This window comes from Macaca mulatta, chromosome 4 (assembly GCF_049350105.2).
Source record: "Macaca mulatta isolate MMU2019108-1 chromosome 4, T2T-MMU8v2.0, whole genome shotgun sequence".
Classification (NCBI taxonomy): Eukaryota; Metazoa; Chordata; class Mammalia; order Primates; family Cercopithecidae; genus Macaca; species Macaca mulatta.
In genome coordinates, this window is record NC_133409.1 from 179,173,607 (window position 1) to 179,192,011 (window position 18,405).

Sequence of the window (18,405 nt, forward strand, 5' to 3'; positions counted from 1 at the left end):
GTTAGTTGAAATTCATTCAGCCAACACATAACTCATTAACTAGTGAAAAAGGAAAACTACATGACTGACAAACTTACTGCCCCTAAGAATCAAGGAAACAAAATAGAGTCCTAGCTTCTATTGCAGGCCCTCTGAAACACAGTCTTTGGAAGTGGGACCCATGGACACACACTATAAACAAACATTCTAGGTGATTTTAATGCAGGTGGTTCTTGGATCATACTTTGAAAGATGTGATGAAAGGATTGATGTAACATACATAAATCAGGGGTTCAGATATTTGGGGATATACTGTGTTTGGGTTTTAAGTGGATGGTTGGTGAATTAAAATTAATTTTTCTAAAACTTTAAAAAATACACGATTAAAACTTCAACCATTACCCAAAGGTACCAAATGAAAAGTAAAAGGCAGCTGGGCACAGCAGCTCACACCTGTAATCCCAGCACTTTGGGAGGCTGAGGTGGGTGGATCATGAGGTCAGGAGTTCAAGACCAGCCTGGCCAAGATGGTGAAACCCTGTCTCTACTAAAAATACAAAAATTAGCCAGGCGTGGTGGCAGGTACCTGTAATCCCAGCTACTTGGGAGGCTGAGACAGAATTGCTTGAACCTGGGAGGTGGAGGTTGCAGTGAGCTGACATCGCCCACAGCCACCGCCTGGGCGACAGAACAAGACTCCGTCTAAGAAAAAAAAAAAAAAAAGGAAAAAAAAAAAAGGCCTCTCCCCCCATAACCCCACATACAAAGACAGCCACTAAATCTTTGGGTATCATCCCTCCAAATGAGATGGAATATTTGAGTTAGGGATGAGTGAATTAATGGATAATTCAAATAAATGCTGAAGAGAACAACTGTAGCTTTTCCAGCTTTAGTAGCTTAAGGCTCAAAGTTTTCTTAGAGGCAGGGGTCACAGAGAGCATGCTTAGTTTTTAGTTTAATTTCAAAGAATTTTCTAGAATCAAATAGCACAGCAATAGAAAACAAACAATTGCATAATGAAATTTTACCTGTATGTATCCCAATCAGTCTCATTAATCCAAAGTGGTATAATATCCCTCTCATAAAAGTATATGCCAAAGTAGACTTACATTTTCACTAAATTCCAACTCTCAATGACCCGTTTCCCACAAACCATCTTTAATTCTTACAATTCCTTCTAACTTGTGTACTGAACCTTTTCGACAAGCCCGCTGTTTACATTCTCATTTCTACTTTCCTTAGCAACCTGGATTCTTCCCCTCACCCCGAGGGTCATGATGTAATTTGTATTTGTAAAACCTTCAGAAAGGACATGCCTGTTTTGCTGGCTACTGTATCCTGGCAGGTAGTACTTGACTACCAATTGTCATGCATGACATAGTGGTTACAAGCACTAGCTCTGTCTCCAGGCTGTCTAAATTCAAACCGACTCTTGCCACTGAACACCTCTGACACCTTCAGCAGTTTCCTTAACCTCTCTCGCTTCATTTTTCTGATGTGTAAAGTGGGTAGACTGTCTTTATCTCATGTAATAATCATGTGAGGGTTAAATGACTAGCAGCCAAAGTGCCTGGCATATACAATTATTCACAAAATAATTAGGGAAGAAAGAATGACACAGGAGGGCAGACCATCGTGAGAATGGACGTCCTTAGCATTAGTTAGGTGCAGGAACGGTAATTCCTAACAACGTCCTGTTTCTTGCAAGGCATGTGCCAAAGCACACGGAAATGGTATGGTGCAACAGATACAAACCCTTCCAGTGAGACTAGCAGTGGGAATGGGCATGGAGATGGGACTGGGACCAGAAGTGCAAGTTTTGTAGGGATTAGAGATGTATCATCTCCTTTACTCTGTAGACTGACGGGGGAAAAATACCTGGTTCCAACAGGTGAAGTTGGACCCACTTGTCCACGTATGAAGTGGACAAAACTGGAGACATGAATACAAAATATTTGGCTATTTTTCATACTTGGTGGAAGTCAACGTCCACTATTATCTTTGAAGAAGAAAACATTTGGCAGTTTATAACACACATGTAAATTCTGTTCAGGAAAACTTAGACTTGGTTTGCTCATAAATTCCCATGTTTAGCTCTCCAGTCATTGATGGTTCTCAGCTCACAGGATCTTCATGAGGTTGAATCTTTCTAATTAAAGTATGTGTGGCCGAGTGTGGTGGCTCACCTGAGGTCAGGAGTTCAAGACCAGCCTGGCCAACATGGTGAAACCCTGTCTCTACTAAAAATACAAAAATTAACGGGGCGTGGGGGCAGGCACCTGTAATCCCAGCTATTTGGGAGGCTGAGGCAGGAGAATCACTTGAAGCCAAGAGGCAGAAGTTGCAGTGCGCCGAAATCATGCCACTGCAGTCCAGCCTGGGCAACAGACTCCATCTCAAAAAAAAAAAAGAAAAAAAGAAAAAAAGTATGTGTGAAAGGTCCTCAACCAATACATCCTGCACACTATTTTCCCTAAAATATATCAGATATGATAACCTCATAGCCACTTTAGATGGTTATGCAGTCCAGGAAAATTATAACTGGGGCCTTTACATGAAGACTATCCAGAGCCAGTGCCATCTGACCATTTCTTAGCCCGGATTCAACCAGACTAGCTTCTACCTGCCACTCTGTGATGGTTAGCTCCGACAGGGTGGGTGGGTGAGTGCATTCTACAAGGTCATTCTGACTGCCTTCCTCCAATCCTGCTTTGCATGCACTAAGATTCACAAACTACACTGTCTTATTTTACTCACTATTTTGAAAAGCCGAAAACAGTTCCTTCAAAGAAGAAAATAAAGAGTAGGTAGACGGAGGATAAGAGCCCAAGATTTGTCAAGCTATCATATGGGCAATGAACCAATTTGTTTATCGTTATAAAAAAGGGAGTTGGCTCATTACTTATCTATGTTTCCATTACTAGGAAAACCAAAGCAGAAACGTATGTAACAGGAACATGAATATAACACACCCTTTGGTGTACACTGCACCTAATGCTCTGAAAATGTTTTGATGTTTGTGAGGAAAATCTGAACTCAAGCAAAGAAAAAAACCAGGAGACAATATGATAATAAGAGGCATATTTTATTCAGTTTCCCAGTAAGTCAATTAGAAACATGCGCTGCTAAAATGCAAGTTACAGTTCAAATGGTACCACAAATAATTAGAATATACACTGAGCATTTTCAGAAATCAGCTTCCATATCTTGATCACTAAATGGAAAGGTTCTTCAGAACAGTCCCTTCCCCTATATACAGAAGGAGAAGAAAAATTAAGGATGCCATAATGACATCTATCAGAATAACTGGAAAACATTTTAATTTAGCATACATTATTGACATGTAAAAAACAAATGAATTTGTCATGAACATTTCTATAAGGAAGACATTCCATTAGGAGGAGAATGATAAAATTCATGTTGAATATATGCTGGAAATAGGATACTATTAAGAAAGAAACACATTTATGAAGCCCAATTGGAAAAGATGTCATTATAACTAAAGGAGGAAAATTACATTTGAATATATGGCTGCTTTCCTATCTTCAACATTCAAAAGGGCCATTTCTTAACTAATTTGCCTAAATTTTATCATGTGTGATTCCTTTGTTTCATCTCAGAGATTTCATTTCTATCCATATAGCTAGAGTTCTGCTTACAAATGATAAAATACAGGTAAAGCATAAAAGGAATGCAAATATGGAACAAAACTGAGAACATTACATTTCACTTCCTCTACCACATACCATAAAACATTACATAAATATTTCATATTGAAAAAAAGTCCTGAGTACTTATTTTTGTTAGGAATAAAGTGGTACTTAATAATGGCAAAACATTTCTATTATTTTAAAACAAAATTTTGAGACAGTGAAATGAGATAGCTATTGGGGAATGAAGAAAACGGGATGCATTAATAACAATTTAAGGGTGAATATAAGATGCTCCCCCTGCTCAAAACCTCGAAATTCCAACCTCATTTCTGATGACCTTCAAGAATAAAGTCTATCCAGAGTGTAAAAAATGTCTATGCTTTCTAGATCTCAACTATTCTCCCAACCCTAGAAAAAACTGTAGCATCTTTGAATAGTAGTCCATACCTAAGACTTTTATGAGTCCTCAAGTCTGACAATCACTTGATACCATGTTTGCCATAAAGTATAATATGGCAAAAACTTTATGGCAGATAGCATTTGAAAACTATACAGCTACTCTAAAAGATGAATGCAAATTTATTAAGGAGCATTCACTAAAGAAATTCAATCTAGTAGGTCTTGCAAAGTTCCAAATTGCACCTCAGCCAAATTACAGAGTGTAAGAAAATCATGTATACGAACATAAGACAGTTTATAGGGTTCCTTTCAAATAGGTAGTCTAGATATGCTACATTGGGGCATAAAAAACCCACAGTATCATCTTCATTTCCCTTAAAAAAAAAAATAATAAAACCAATGGCTCTGAGTATTTTGTCTACTTTAAGACTGGAACACTGGTTAATAATGAGGTTCCTAAAGGGTAAGTTGGGGAATAGATACTAAAGGAGTTGAACAGTATTCTTAATATTCCAGTTTCTATTCTTTTGCATCTGCCTAAAGCTGAAGACTACTTTTAGATATATGCTATTCTGGTGGTTGCTGTTTTTCTAAGATCCTGAAGATCCAATTTTGACAACCATGTGTTAATGTGGAATCTCAGCATCCAAGAGCCTTTTACATTACTAAAGTTGACCACTATTTTTATTTTAGGGAAGAAGAAACTGGGGGAGGGGGAGAGGCAGGAAGTATGATAAAACAAGCACTTTACAGATGAACACCACAATAGCACCACTATTCTAAATACCAAACACCAATAAAACCCAAATCATAATGCTGAAAACTAAAAAATTAGACAAAAACTAAATGAAGGATTGTTTTTTAATAAATCTTTTATAGGACAGAAACCTTAGCTCATGTCTTCTGGTTGTCATCATCTTCCACTGAGCTGCACCTAAAACACAAAGAACAAGTAACAAGCAACTTCGTTTTTAAAGAACAGGTAATAGTTTTGAAGGTATAAGATGAACTGTTTCTAGTGGAACTTACTTAAAAAATTATATAAAATGAAGCCATAAACATCACCAGAAGCATCAAATTGTCAACTACTTTGGGTGAAAATAACTACAAAAGACTTGAATATGCAGCATATTATCACCAAAATAAATAATGGTGGGAAAATCACTACCCGTTTCATTAAGGTAGAATAGCTGCACCTGTGACGCCTTATTTAAAAGGCTTCACTCTACCTGAAGATGAAAATCACCTTGCATTTATTTTAGTAAGTCTAAACCGTGAAGAGACGGAGTGTAGGTTCAGAGGTGGCTTATTATATCATCTATCACCTTCCTGGCTGTAGTTCATTTCATGTCTTTAAATGGAGCAAAACCCACCAGAAGAATGCTGCTATTCTGATTTTCCATTCTTGAATGCACCAAAATGTGCATGCTTGTTGTAATTAGGTGCCTGGGTGAATAAAAAAATCCCATTTACAATTTAAAAATATTATTTATACCCCTAAAATCTGATTATTTTCCATATTCCTCAGGGAGACAAGCAATAATTTTACCCCCCAAACAGAAAAGATTACATATATTTCTGAAAAATTCTCTTCTACCATGTTAATAATACAAATTCCTTTGTGTTGCAAAACCAAGTTGATTTACACGATTTTGTCTTAAATTGTTGCTAAATGTTTATCTACACATGCTGTCAGAAATAACCTTGTTAAGAAGGTGAAGCTGGTGTCTCAGCAAATCAGACCCCTTGGAGAAGGCGTTGAATGGCCTGTGCCCCGTTTTCCTTTTTCTCTTTCCGCACCATCAAAAGGAAAAGTGAGAAAATAGCAGAAACATTAGTTAAATCCTGAATTATACCCCATAACCTACAGGAATAATCTCACTACACTGAAAGCTGACAATATTTGTAGGATTTTTTGAAATAATTAGGATCCTAATTATTAATAAACTGATAATTTTGGCTAGGTTTACATCTTTAACTAATAATACTTTCAATTAAAAACTTTCAGGAAAAAAACAAAAGGTTGCTTTTAATAACTATTTATGGTTTACCTGACTTACCAGCACTGAAGACAAAAACTTTTAAAAATGGCTACAAATGCCTTGTTCACAAAAGACTTTATTATCTAGTGATGCATACTGAGAACATACAGAATCTGCATGGTCCACTTCACATGCAGTAGAACAATCTTCACTTTACAAGAAGTGAGTGTCAACTGTTTTATGCAATAGACAACACTTTAAAGTCACATTCTTAAAGAAAAGCTTCATTTACAAAAGAAATAAAAGGTAAAGAAGCAATTACCGCTTTTAAAAAGCAGCTGCTTTGTTCAAGAGTGGAAGGTTTATGCCTGTATTGAAAGACAACATGATCACAAATAATGAAAACAATGAACAAATGAAAAACACTTTTACCATAAAGCAGTACACTTTCAAAATGACATACAAATAGTTAAAAATTTCATTACGTTGTCTATCTAGCCTTTAAATATGAGGACTTTCAGAATTAGGCCTCAACATCTGTAATTAGTAAATGAAAACTACGCATTGTTTCTATGTCACTAGGAACTATATTTAACAAAATGTATATAAAGTCTATAGCAAGTTGATTTTAAAAAAGTAAAGTTAATAAGAAACAGTACACTGAAGGCGCTCTATCCATCAAGCGCGTTCTCTTCCAATTTTAAATGTGATGAACAAACAGAAATTGTAACTATGCCACAGTTGCAATGCCAAAAAATAAAACAAGATCAGTTATCACACATGCAGGGAATTCTGCCACAAAGCTAACATCCCTCATTTGTCAGTTGTTCCAAAAAAATAACATCTTAAAACACCAGAGATGTTGATGGTTTAGCTTACCTTCAGTGTACTGAATGCTGCACACAACCTGCTTTAAAAGGAGACCATCCCTGCAGGCAGGCTCAAGAAGGAACAGACCCCTTTCGGCACTGACTACACCAAGGGCATGCTGCTGTGGCCTGCACACACACACCTAGGAAAACGTGAATATAAACAGCATTTATGCTGGCCATTTTATCTCAAGACCAAAATGAAGCCAAGTCTGCTAAAAACAAATCAACCACCCAATATTACTACTCATTTTATAACAGATGCTTTTGTCTTTATGTGAACTGCAACCATATACATTAGCACTGTAATTTTGTGCAGTCTTGGCAATTTAAAACAGTTCTACAGTGAAATTTCACGTAAGACACAAAACAGATTAACTAACATTTCTAAAAGAAATATCACCCTTGGTGTTAATTCAAATATATCATGCTTCCTCAAATTTGCTGGAGAAATATTTATAAGTTTATATACATTAATAAACTGCTGTGAAATTTCTTCAGTCTTTGTATTTACTCAAACCCTTGGAGTTTCTTCATCTTGTTTAAATTTTTTCCTGGATGAAGGCATGCTGTAGGGCCTGGTTGATGCTAATTCGTTTAGCTGGGTCCAACATCAGAATCTGGTCCAACAAGTCCTTTAGCTGGTGTACTTTCTTACGTTGGTCTTCAGGAAGTCTCTGGCACCCAATCAAGTCAGCCAACAGGTCCTTAGTTGGATTAATGGTGCTCATAACAGTAACTTTCTCCTAAAAATAATTTTTAAAATGCGTATCTCTAAATAAGTTACTAAGCATATATAACTTAAATCAGATTGTTTTGGGGTCAGTCTATACAAAATATTAAAAATATACATATATTAAAAAATATATACATAGTGCATAACAACATTTTGGACAATGACAGACTGCATATGTGACAGTGGTCCCTTAGATTGGAATACCATATTTTTGCTCTCCTTTTTCTGTTTAGATACACACATACACTTACCACTTATGAAAGTGCCTATAGTATTCAGTCCACCAACTTACGGTTCAGGTCTGGAAGCAAAAGGCCATACTACGTACCTAGGTGTGTGTGAGTGTATGCTGTGGTTATGCGATGCATGACTGTGTATCATCATCATCTATTCATTTAAAACTTTGCTGTGGTTTCCTCTATGCTCTACATCTTTTTAAAAGGTAACCAAAAAAATTAAAAAGTTGACGTCAACTCTGGGCCAGGTGTGGTGGTTCACGCAATCCCAGCACTTTGGAAGCCCAAGGTAGGGGGATCGCTTGAACCCAGGAATTCGAGACCGCCTGGGCAACATGGCAAAACCTGCCTCTACTAAAAATACAAAAATTAGCCAGGCATAGTGGCACACAACTGTAATTCCAGCTACTCAGGAGGCTGAGGCATGAGAATTGCTTGAACCCAGGAGGCGGAGGTTGCAGTGAGGCAAGATCGTGCCACTGCACTCCAGCCTGGATGACAGAGAGCGAGACTCAGTCTCAAAAAAAAAAAAAAAAAAAGGTCAACTCAAAGTTAGCAATGAAAATTAACAATAAGCATTTGCTGTTTGCATTGTACTTTCCCTACCCTGTAGTGGTAAGTGACAGACATGCGAATAAGTTGATACCATGAAGTGTTATTAAGAGCTCCAGCAAAGACAGGGACATACATAATAATGGGACAAAAAAAAAGGAAATCATTACTTCAATCTGGGAGTTTTCGAAAGGCTCATACAGAATGTGTATTTCAGCTGAGGCTTGAAGATAAATTTCTTAGGGGGTTGGGGGTGAGGCAGCACAGGAAATGACTAAGCTCAGGGAGGTCTGTTAGCAAAGGCAGGAAGGTCTGAACCAGCATGCCTTCTGGCCAAATGTGGAAGGGTGGGGGTTCTGAGTCCACTGAAGAGAGGTTTCAAAACCGAAGGAAGTTGGATTTGTCATTCTGAGGAACTTAAATTTTATTATTTCAAAGGTAACAGGGAGCCAACAAAGGTTTTTAGGCAGGGACAGGAACATGATCAGATTTGTTTTCAGAAACATCACTCCAGCAGCAGTAAGAAAGCTGGATGGGAAGCCAGACCAAGAAAGTAATCCAAAGAAGATGTGACGAGGGCCTAAATATGACCTAAAATAAAAACAAATTCATTATGCTAGAAAAACATTTTAAAATCCCTTCATCTTTTCCATGGCCTAATGTGTTTTATTTAGGAATTGGTCAACAGCAAAAAGGAAATATTTACTTTTGTGTGTGTGTGTTTTTTTTTTTTAAATTCACCAGCTCCTAGTATGACTTAGTACTCAATTAATTAGCAATAAAATAACTACTGAATGCTGCATTTAAAACACTTACCCTCTCTGTTACTTTATCAACTTCTATGTACATGAAGTTGAGATTTTGATCAAAATGCTGATCTTTGAACACACCTTTTCGAATCATCTACAAAACAAAACAAAAACTTGGGTTTTGAACTATTATGAAACAGTCTGGCCTACTAACAATTTAAAATACAATAAGTCAAATAAGTATTTAGTCTCTGTAGGTTTGTTTGATCTCAGATTCCCTTGATCCCAGGAATTCATTAAAATCTTTGGAAAAGCAAATACAAATGGTCTACCTAAAACCACTTAATAACATGAAATTATATTTGTCCAGGCAGCGACTTAAAACAATTATAACATCAAATTGTGCTTTCACTATTTAAAATTGGAGAGTCAACAAAGACTTTAAATTATTTGTTCCTAAAAATATTACAGAACTAAGGTTTTTTTCTCCTTGGCAGTTAGGTAACCTAATGCCACTTTACAAATTACGTTCCAACAGCCCTAATATGATACAGGTCAGACTTCATTACAATTAATACCAACATAGCTCATTTTTATGTAACTTATTCTAAAAAAAGTCCAACATAATAGAATTTGGACAATATGTAAAAATCAGCCTGGTCAACATAGCAGAACTCCACCTCCACAAAAAAATTATTAAATAAATTAGCTGCGTGTGGTGGCACATGCCTGTAGTCCCAGCTACACTGGAGACTGAGGCAGGAGAATTGCTTGAGCCCAGGGGTTTGGTTCGAGGCTGCAGTGAGCTATAACTGTACTCCAGTCTGGGACACAGAGCAAGATCCAGTCTCAAAAATAAAAAAAAAATAAAAAATAAAAGCCATACAGGCTTCTGACCTTTACGAAAAACGTGTAAATCTTTTAGAAATTCAGCAAATAGGCTGAAATCTTAAAAAGCTAAGTTATGGCAGGGTGCGGTGGCCTATATACACTTTGGGAGGCTGAGGCAGGCGGATCACAAGGTCAGGAGATCGAGACCATCCTGGCTAACACTGTGAAACCCTATCTCTACCAAAAATACAAAAAATTAGCCGGGTGTGGTGGTGGGCGCCTGTAGTCCCAGCTACTCGGGAGGCTGAGGCAGGAGAATAGTGTGAACCCGGGAGGCGGAGCCTGCAGTGCGCCAAGATCGCCCCACTGCACTCCAGCCTGAGTAACAGAGCAAGACTCCTTCTCCAAAAAACCCAAAAATAATAATAAAATAAAAAGCTAAGTTATGGCCCTCAGACACTTTAATAGATGCTTAAATTCTTGCTTCATGTTAAACAGAAACTAGTATTATAGCTGAAGTATCAAGGGTGAGTTAGAAAGATATTAAATAAATTTTCTTGGTACCTTTCTCAAATAACCTCCAATCTTTAATTAATTAATTAACATCAAGTTCCTCTTAAAGTTATCTAATATTCACCTATTCATTCTCTGACCACTAAGCACTTTCTTATATTTAACCTAACTCGATCTACATCTTTTTCTATTCTATCTTCCAAACATTTTGAAACTTTTACCAATAAAGGTGCATTCCCAAAATATTGCTGCTCTCTGTCCATCATTGAAAAAGTTCTCTTATCCTTAGCTCTCGGCTGATTAGAACCACTAACTGAAACACCAGAAAAGGGAAAGACCCTAAGAAATCATGATAGCCATCTACCCACCTTTCTGAAATTGTTGTTTTATATTTCACCAGTGGTGAGCAAGTATCAGCAATCTGTCAGTTTATAAGAAACTAAGACCTTAAAGAAGCTCATGCTAATGTCTTACCTTATTTGGCATCTTTCCTTTGAGATCCATCGCAAGCTTCAGCATATGGTTATTGGTTTTGCCAGGGAATAAAATTTTTCCAGTATAGAGTTCGTATAAGGTGCAACCTACAGACCACATATCTATGCCATAGTCATAGCTTTTACCTATAACTGAAAACAAAATCAAAGTTTTAATATATGAAGACAAGGAAAACTGACTGCTATTAATTTTTATTTCCACTAATGAGGGGCTACCTTAGCTTGGACTATAATCACAATCTTAATGCCTTAGTTTGACAATTAGTTTTGTGTTCTTTCCCACTAATTCTTAATAGAGACTCAAACTTAAAAACCTTAAAAAATGGAGGTGTGGGGGAGGAACTTAAAGGGCAAAAGAAAATATGTATTTCTTCTCTTTTCTCATTTCACCTTTGGTGGAGGTGCTAATCAGCCTCAACCAAGGCAACAGGAAAAAACAAAGGTCCCATACAATCCATAAATGTGATAATCAGACCTTGAATAATCAAGAGCAGTCTTCTAAAGTCGAGGATTTTCCACAACTGTTTTGCTACTCTTTCCCGACATGATCAAGACTCCTGTCACAACTACCTTCATTCCACCTGAGGAGGATGAACTTGCTACGGTTCCCTTCCTCAGGAATGAACTCGTGCAGCTGCTGAAGTGTGATGGAAAACAGTGCTTAGACATTAAGTATGCGGTTTCCACCACATATGATGGCCCAGGTCAAAGAACATTAAGAAACTTACTGATTTCAGGAGCACGATAAAATCTACTGACAAGATAAGGTGTTATGTCATTATCCGCAACATGTGAAGCCGACCCAAAATCGCAAAGCTTTAAAATAGTTTTTGATTCATTAACCTGCAAAACATTTTTTCAACGGAATTTAATTCAAGCCAGGAATAATTAATACAAATAAATAAAAATTATTGGCTTTGAAAAGTTATATTAATTCCAATACTGACAACAAAGACACTCATTTAAAAGTTCCTTTTCTATTTATTTTTAATTCAATTTCCTATGAAAAGTTAATATGTATCAAATATTCATTACAATGAGTAGAAACTGTTTTTCAGTGAGGACATGGATACCACAAAGTACATTAATTTTAACAACTGCATTTTTAAAAGGGTGGGGTACTGAGAGAAAAAGCTAATTTTATGAAGCAAAGCATCTTCTAAAAAGACCCTGAATACCTGAATAAAGTTTTATTACTAAGGACTCATATTTAAGTTAACTTTCAGTTGCCAGAGAATTACGATGGCAATGAAAGCAGAAGGGTGATTCAAATTAAACTTGGACAAAAACAAAACATTCTTCATCCGAAGCTGCTATATCATCCCAAATTTAGCAATCACTTCAAGTCTAAAAAATATTAGCCCTTAAATATAAAGAAGGTATTAGTCAAGAAAATGTTAAATACATCTGGCAAAACTGATAAACACGAACTCTATATTAGTCATTTGTTTCTTTTTTCCTTTGTAAATACTTCAACATACACAGTAATAGTGACATCTGCTGAGAAAGGCTGGAGTTGCTCCCATGACTGCTGCCACTCATGAGTCAGAAGCATGTTCAGGATTAACAAGTGAAGATAATTCATATTCCAGAGTCCCTTCCCCCCTTCAAAAGAGACACACACAAATTCCGAGTTGGGACTTGAACTTGGCCTACTGCTCCCACCCCAAAGCAGCATAACACTTTAGCCTTAGGCAGTCTCTGTGGGGAGACTGGACTATTATAAATGATACCCAGAGTTAAGCTATTAATAGGAACAGAAATGATTATTTTTAACTCCCACATTGATTACCATTCTTTTCGTCTTGGGAATCAGAAAAGCAACTTAAAATAGAAAAGTTCTTTTAAAACTTTTTAAAGTATAAGTTGAATTCAGCTACTTAAGCAGTTTCAATACCCACAGAAAACTTAAACATTTTAAAATTAGAATCTTATCAGTGGAACTCTTGGGCTGGCTAAAATGCCTTAAATAACAGCAGGGTATCCATACTCATATGCACTTCAGTTTGCTACACAACTTCTACTCCTGCCATGAGGAATGTGGTACTTAAAAACCACACTGATGCCTGAAATCACGAGCTAAAGGCTTTGGACTTCCATTAACAAAAATCAGCTCCGTCACTGAGGTCTATTTTTCCCTTCCCCAGGAAAAAGGGAAAACATTTCTTAAATGTATGTGAAAACCTATACTAGTTTAGCATTAGCTTTTAAAAACAAGAGCTTCTTCTATGACACTGGCAAATGTGTTATTCTTTAACCTCCACAATGGTTACAAAGATGCTCACTGTAAATGACCTTTTAAATTGTACATGTTTTGTATATTCTTTGACATGAACCATGTATTTCACAATTAAAAAACGAAAAATCGGCCAGGCATGGTGGCTCACGCTTGTAATCCTGGCACTTTGGGAGGCCAAGGCGGGCAGATCACGAGGTTAAGGAAATCAAGACCATCCCGGCCAACATGGTGAAACTGTCTCTACTAAAATACAAAAACTAGCTGGGCGTGGTGGCATCTGCCTGTAATCCCAGCTACTCGGGAGGCTGAGGCATGAGAATCGCTTGAACCAGGGAGTCGGAGGTTGCAGTGAGCCAAGATCGCGCCACTGCACTCCAGCCTGGTGACAGAGTGAGATTCCGTCTCATAAAAAAAGAAAAAAAAAATTGAGGTAAAAATCAACTATGAAATTGGCCACACAAATTTACAATTCATTTTTAATGCACTTACCATTTCAATGTAATTACTCAGCTCCCTTAACTCCAAGTTACATTAGATATACAATACAATAATAATTCAGACCAAATATAAAAATGGAATGCACCTCACTACTAATGTGGCTGTCTGGAAGGAAATATTTTAAGATATTAAGAAAAAAGAAAAAGAGAAATATGAAGAGCTTAGTTATTGATAAAAAGTCCTTAAACTTCAATGAGATCACCATTTTTTAAAGAATTTATTTTGGCCAAGTATGGTAGCTCACACCTATAATCCCAGCACTTTGGGAGGCTGCAGCAGGAGGACTGCTTGAGCCCAGGGGTTTGAGACCAGCCAGGACAATACAGCAAGAACTCATCTCTAAAAAAATTTTTTTAAATTAGGCAGTCGTAGTAGCATATGCCTGTGGGCAGTCCCAGCTACTGGGGAGGCTGAGGCAGGAGACCTGCTTGGGCCTAGGAGTTCGAGGTTACAGTGAGCCACTATGGCATCACTGCACTCTAGCCTGGGTGTCAGAACAAGACCTTGCCTCAAAACAAAACAAAAGAAAAAATAAAAAGTATTTATTTTGTTATAGCTCCAACAGTTCCCAATAAAGAACACCCTTCAGGATCTCTCCTAGGCATCAACTGTAGGAGAGTTGATAAAAAGAACCCATTTTAAAAAAATGAAATGCAGAATGTTACCAGAAGATAAGCTGGAATTCTCCAATTTGTGAACACGACCCAAACTGAAGGCCACAAAAGAGGGTGAAGTAATGGGGCCGGGGAGGGGAGGAGTGTGTGTGTGTACATTAATCCCATCACTATAATATGTATGTATTTCAAAATTTCAAAAACATATACATTGTGGAATCTGCACATCACCACCAGAGGTCATTAGTGGAAGAGGATGAAGATTGCAAAAGGTGAGAACACACGGACACACAGGGGAACGATACACACTGGGGTCCGTCAGAGGCTGGAGGGTGAGAGGTGGGAGAATCAGGAAAAATGGCTACAAACCCTCCATGACACAAGTTTACCTGTGTAACAAGCCTGCACACGTAACCCTGAACTTAAAAGTTTAAAAATAAAATAAAAAAACTTCAAAAGCGATGCCTTTAAATAGAATACCTAACCACAACTGAGCTTTATTGTGTTTGGGCCCCCAGGAGCCACAGCTTGGGGAGCTATAAAATTAGCAAACAGAAGAGCAGGAACACTCTTTATTTCAAAACAGCAACATGTGCAGCATTTTTTTAAGATAACAGAAGAAACTCATTATTACTACATTAAAGAATTCCAGGATTGGTGCATCCTTTAAATCCATCAATCAAAAGAGAAAAAACGGACAACTGCACATTTCCTTTTTCTTCATACTTGTCAATAAAATTTCACTGTCCGATTTCCAAGAAAGATAAAAATTATTAGTCACTTGAAATAGGTGATTAATATACTGAACTATGCTTCTGTCATTTCTCATAATAATCATATTGCTATTAAGATATGTATAAGATGCACAGTGCAGCTTGACTGTTTGACTTACCAGGATATTGTCTGGCTTGATATCTGCATGTAGGATGTTGCATCTTTTAAGGAGTTTCAATGCCAGGAACAACTGCTGACTATAGGATCTTACAGCTTTAATATGAAGACCAACATCTTTACCATATTTTTTTAACACCTCTCGTAAGTTCATACTTTTAGGAGAAAATAAAACACAAAAAACAAAATAGGAGTTAAAATGCAAAATGGAAATATAAAAAGGCAAAAACATTTGCAAGCGTAAAGTACAATCAAGTGCAGAATACAAACAATAAAAATACCTAAGAACCGTCCCCACATTTGATAAATTATTTTATACTGAAAAGAGAGCGTATCAAATTGTATGTATATAACACAGTTTCCCAATAAATTCAATTTTCTAAATAAGTAGGAAGAAAGATAGGCAAGGTAAAACTCCCATTTCGATTTCAGAATAGATTCACATTTGAAAACACAACAAAGCCATACTGTTGAAGATAAAAATTCCTTGAAATATTTCATTTTAAGAGACTCTCTCTGTTGACCTATGGGCTCCATGAGAGTAGTGCCTGGTGTACAGTATAGTCAACTAACGTTTGTAGATTCATGATTCAAAAGACTAGCTGGGATTACGATGGCTCACATCTGTAACACCAACACTCTGGGAGGGCAAGGTGGGCAGATCAATTGAGGTCAGGAGTTCAAGACCAGCCGGGCCAAGATGGTGAAACCCTGTCTGTACTAAAAATACAAAAATTAGCCCGGTGTAGTGGTGTGCACCTGTAATCCCAGCTATTTGGGTGGCTGAGGCACGAGAATCACTTGAACTCGGGAGGCGGAGGTTGCAGTGAGCCGAGACTGCACCACTGTACTCCAGGCTGAGCAACGGAGTGAGACTGTCTCAACAACAACAACAAAGACCAGCTGTTAACCAAAAGTTAAACAATAAAACCAGAGCTGTGTGGATAAAATAAATCAAATACCCAGAAAATCTGTCACAGCATTTATCCAAAATGAGATGGTAAAGATGAAGAAGTTAAATTTTCAATGTAATGTATAGGTTTTGACATTGTACCTTAGAGGCTCGAATACGAGACAAAGATGCTGTTTGTGATAGAAGTGCCTGAAGAGTCGCAGACAATGAAATTTGTCATCAGGATCAGCATCATTAAGTTTTTTCAAGAATTCTAGTTCTTTTAAACCAGTCTTTTGCCTTAAAAAAAAAAAAAAAAAAGGGTTAAAATTGAATATATATAGAATTTAGGAGCACTACATAATATATTTGCTAGTCCCAGTATGATGATCAGGTGATGTGTGGGAGGAGTCTGTGTATTTTTAAGTACTAATAAATCTACTGAGAAATGATGTCTCTATATATCATTCACATAATACTTTGTATTTAGTCAACTATCATTATCATAGTTAATTTCCAAAATAATCAAATGCACAAAACAGAAACATTGAGGAACAAACCCATCTTTATTTTTTTTTTAAATTTTGATTTTGCCTGAAGGAATATCAATATTGTATATTTTATCTCAAAACAGGCCAGGCGCAGTGGCTCATGCCTGTAATCCCAGCACTTTGGGAGGCGGAGGCGGGTGGATCACTTGAGGTCAGGAGTTCAAGATCAGCCTGGTCAACATGGTGAAACCCTGTCTCTACTAAAAATACAAAAATTAGCCAAGGGTGGTGGCGGGCGCCTATAATCCCAGGTACTTGGGAGGCTGAGGCAGGAGAAGTACTTGAATCTGGGAGATGGAGGGTTTGCAGTTGAGCTGAGATCGCACCATTGCACGCCAGCCTGGGCAACAAGAGCAAAACTCCATCTCAAAAAAATAAATAAATAAAAAAATAACCCACATCTTGACATTATTTTTAACAAAAACGAAACCACACTGCACACTAGTCTTGGTTCCTTTAAGAATGCAGTAATCGGCCGGGTGCAGAGGCTCATACCTGTGATCTCAGCACTTTGGGAGGCCGAGGCAGGTGGATCACTTGAGGTCAGGAACTCAAGACCAGCCTGGCCACTGTGGCGAAACCCTGTCTCTACTGAAAATATAAAAATTAGCTGGGCATGGTGGCAGGTACCTGTAATCCCAGCTACTCAGGAGGCTGATTAAGGAAAATTCCTTGAACCCAGGAGGCAGAGGTTGCAGTGAGCCGAGATCATGGCACTGCACTCCAGCCTGGGTGACAGAGCAAAACCCCGTCTCAAAAAAAAAAAAAAAGCAAAAAAACAAACCAAAACAGAACGTAGTAATGGACGCCTTATCAAATTTTAACACTTGGTTATCTGAGGAAATTCTTGTTACAATTTGTCAACAAGCTACATTTTATGGTGAGGGGCTAAATATAGAAGTTGGGGCTTCCCATCAAAACAAGGCCCTTTCTAAGCCTAGGGCAACCTAAACTTAACACTTATTTCTAACATTTCAAAAACATTAAGTTCATTTTAATACCAGCTCAGTGTGTGGAATTAAAACATACAGGTATGGCAATTAACTATTCTATTGGAGGAAAACAGGAACAAATTAAAAAAAGACAGATTCTCATCACTCGGATAAATTTTCACTTTTTTGCAAGTCACCTTAGTGACAGCTAATCAGTATGATCTTTTCATTTCTCTACTCGTCTTAAAATAAAGCAAAGGATGGCATAAGACAGGTAATAGAGAGAATGAGTTTAAGTTGTTATCAGTGCGTATAGTAGGTACTACAATGCACTGAAATGAATTAAAAATAATCAGTCTATTGTTCTAGTACATATAACATATGGCTATAATTTTAAAATCCAGTCAAAAAAAACTGTTTCCATTACTTTATAATTGCAATACTTGTTTTACACATTGTATCATGTATCACTTTAAAAAAATAGTTTGAAAACATGTTCATCTGTAATATCTGTACTGTTAAAGGTTTCCTCCCACGTCTTCTCAACTTACATGAGCTCATTGTTTCTGATGATCTTTACAGCCACTTCTTGGTTGGCTCTTGCATTATCTCTGGCTCGTACAACATTACTGAATACACCTTGCCCAGTGTAGCCATACACATTGTAACGTTTATCTAGGACTTCACCTATGTTCACACCTAAAAAAGGAAATTAAAAAATTAGAATTCTGACTATAATAAATAGAATCAGAAAGGAGGAAACACAGTGCAATCACTTTAAAATTGTGTTAAATC

At 37.2% G+C, this 18,405-nt stretch overlaps 1 protein-coding gene across 15 annotated transcripts in view; it reads right to left on the minus strand.

Moving 5' to 3' along the window:
* Nucleotides 1-3,045: 3,045 nt before the first annotated feature.
* Nucleotides 3,046-18,405, minus strand: part of PRP4K (pre-mRNA processing factor kinase PRP4K) — a 43,739-nt gene continuing 28,379 nt past the window's right edge. Inside the window, exons 9-21 of one of the 15 annotated variants that reach the window (XR_001444014.3) lie at nt 18,162-18,309; nt 16,290-16,427; nt 15,237-15,390; nt 11,722-11,836; nt 10,974-11,125; nt 9,223-9,309; nt 7,355-7,628; nt 6,893-7,025; nt 6,336-6,381; nt 5,735-5,821; nt 5,405-5,477; nt 4,920-4,965; nt 3,046-3,228 (exon numbers count right to left, since the gene is read on the minus strand). Coding sequence is in view for 1 of the 15 variants with exons in the window: in XM_015135488.3 (XP_014990974.1) it covers nt 7,425-7,628; nt 9,223-9,309; nt 10,974-11,125; nt 11,722-11,836; nt 15,237-15,390; nt 16,290-16,427; nt 18,162-18,309 (998 nt within the window). In the remaining 14 variants the exon portion in view is untranslated. Of the gene's footprint in view, nt 7,629-9,222; nt 9,310-10,973; nt 11,126-11,721; nt 11,837-15,236; nt 15,391-16,289; nt 16,428-18,161; nt 18,310-18,405 lie in introns of all 15 variants that reach the window. The other 14 variants (XR_013416851.1, XR_003729175.2, XR_001444010.3 and 11 more) reach the window with 14 other exon arrangements.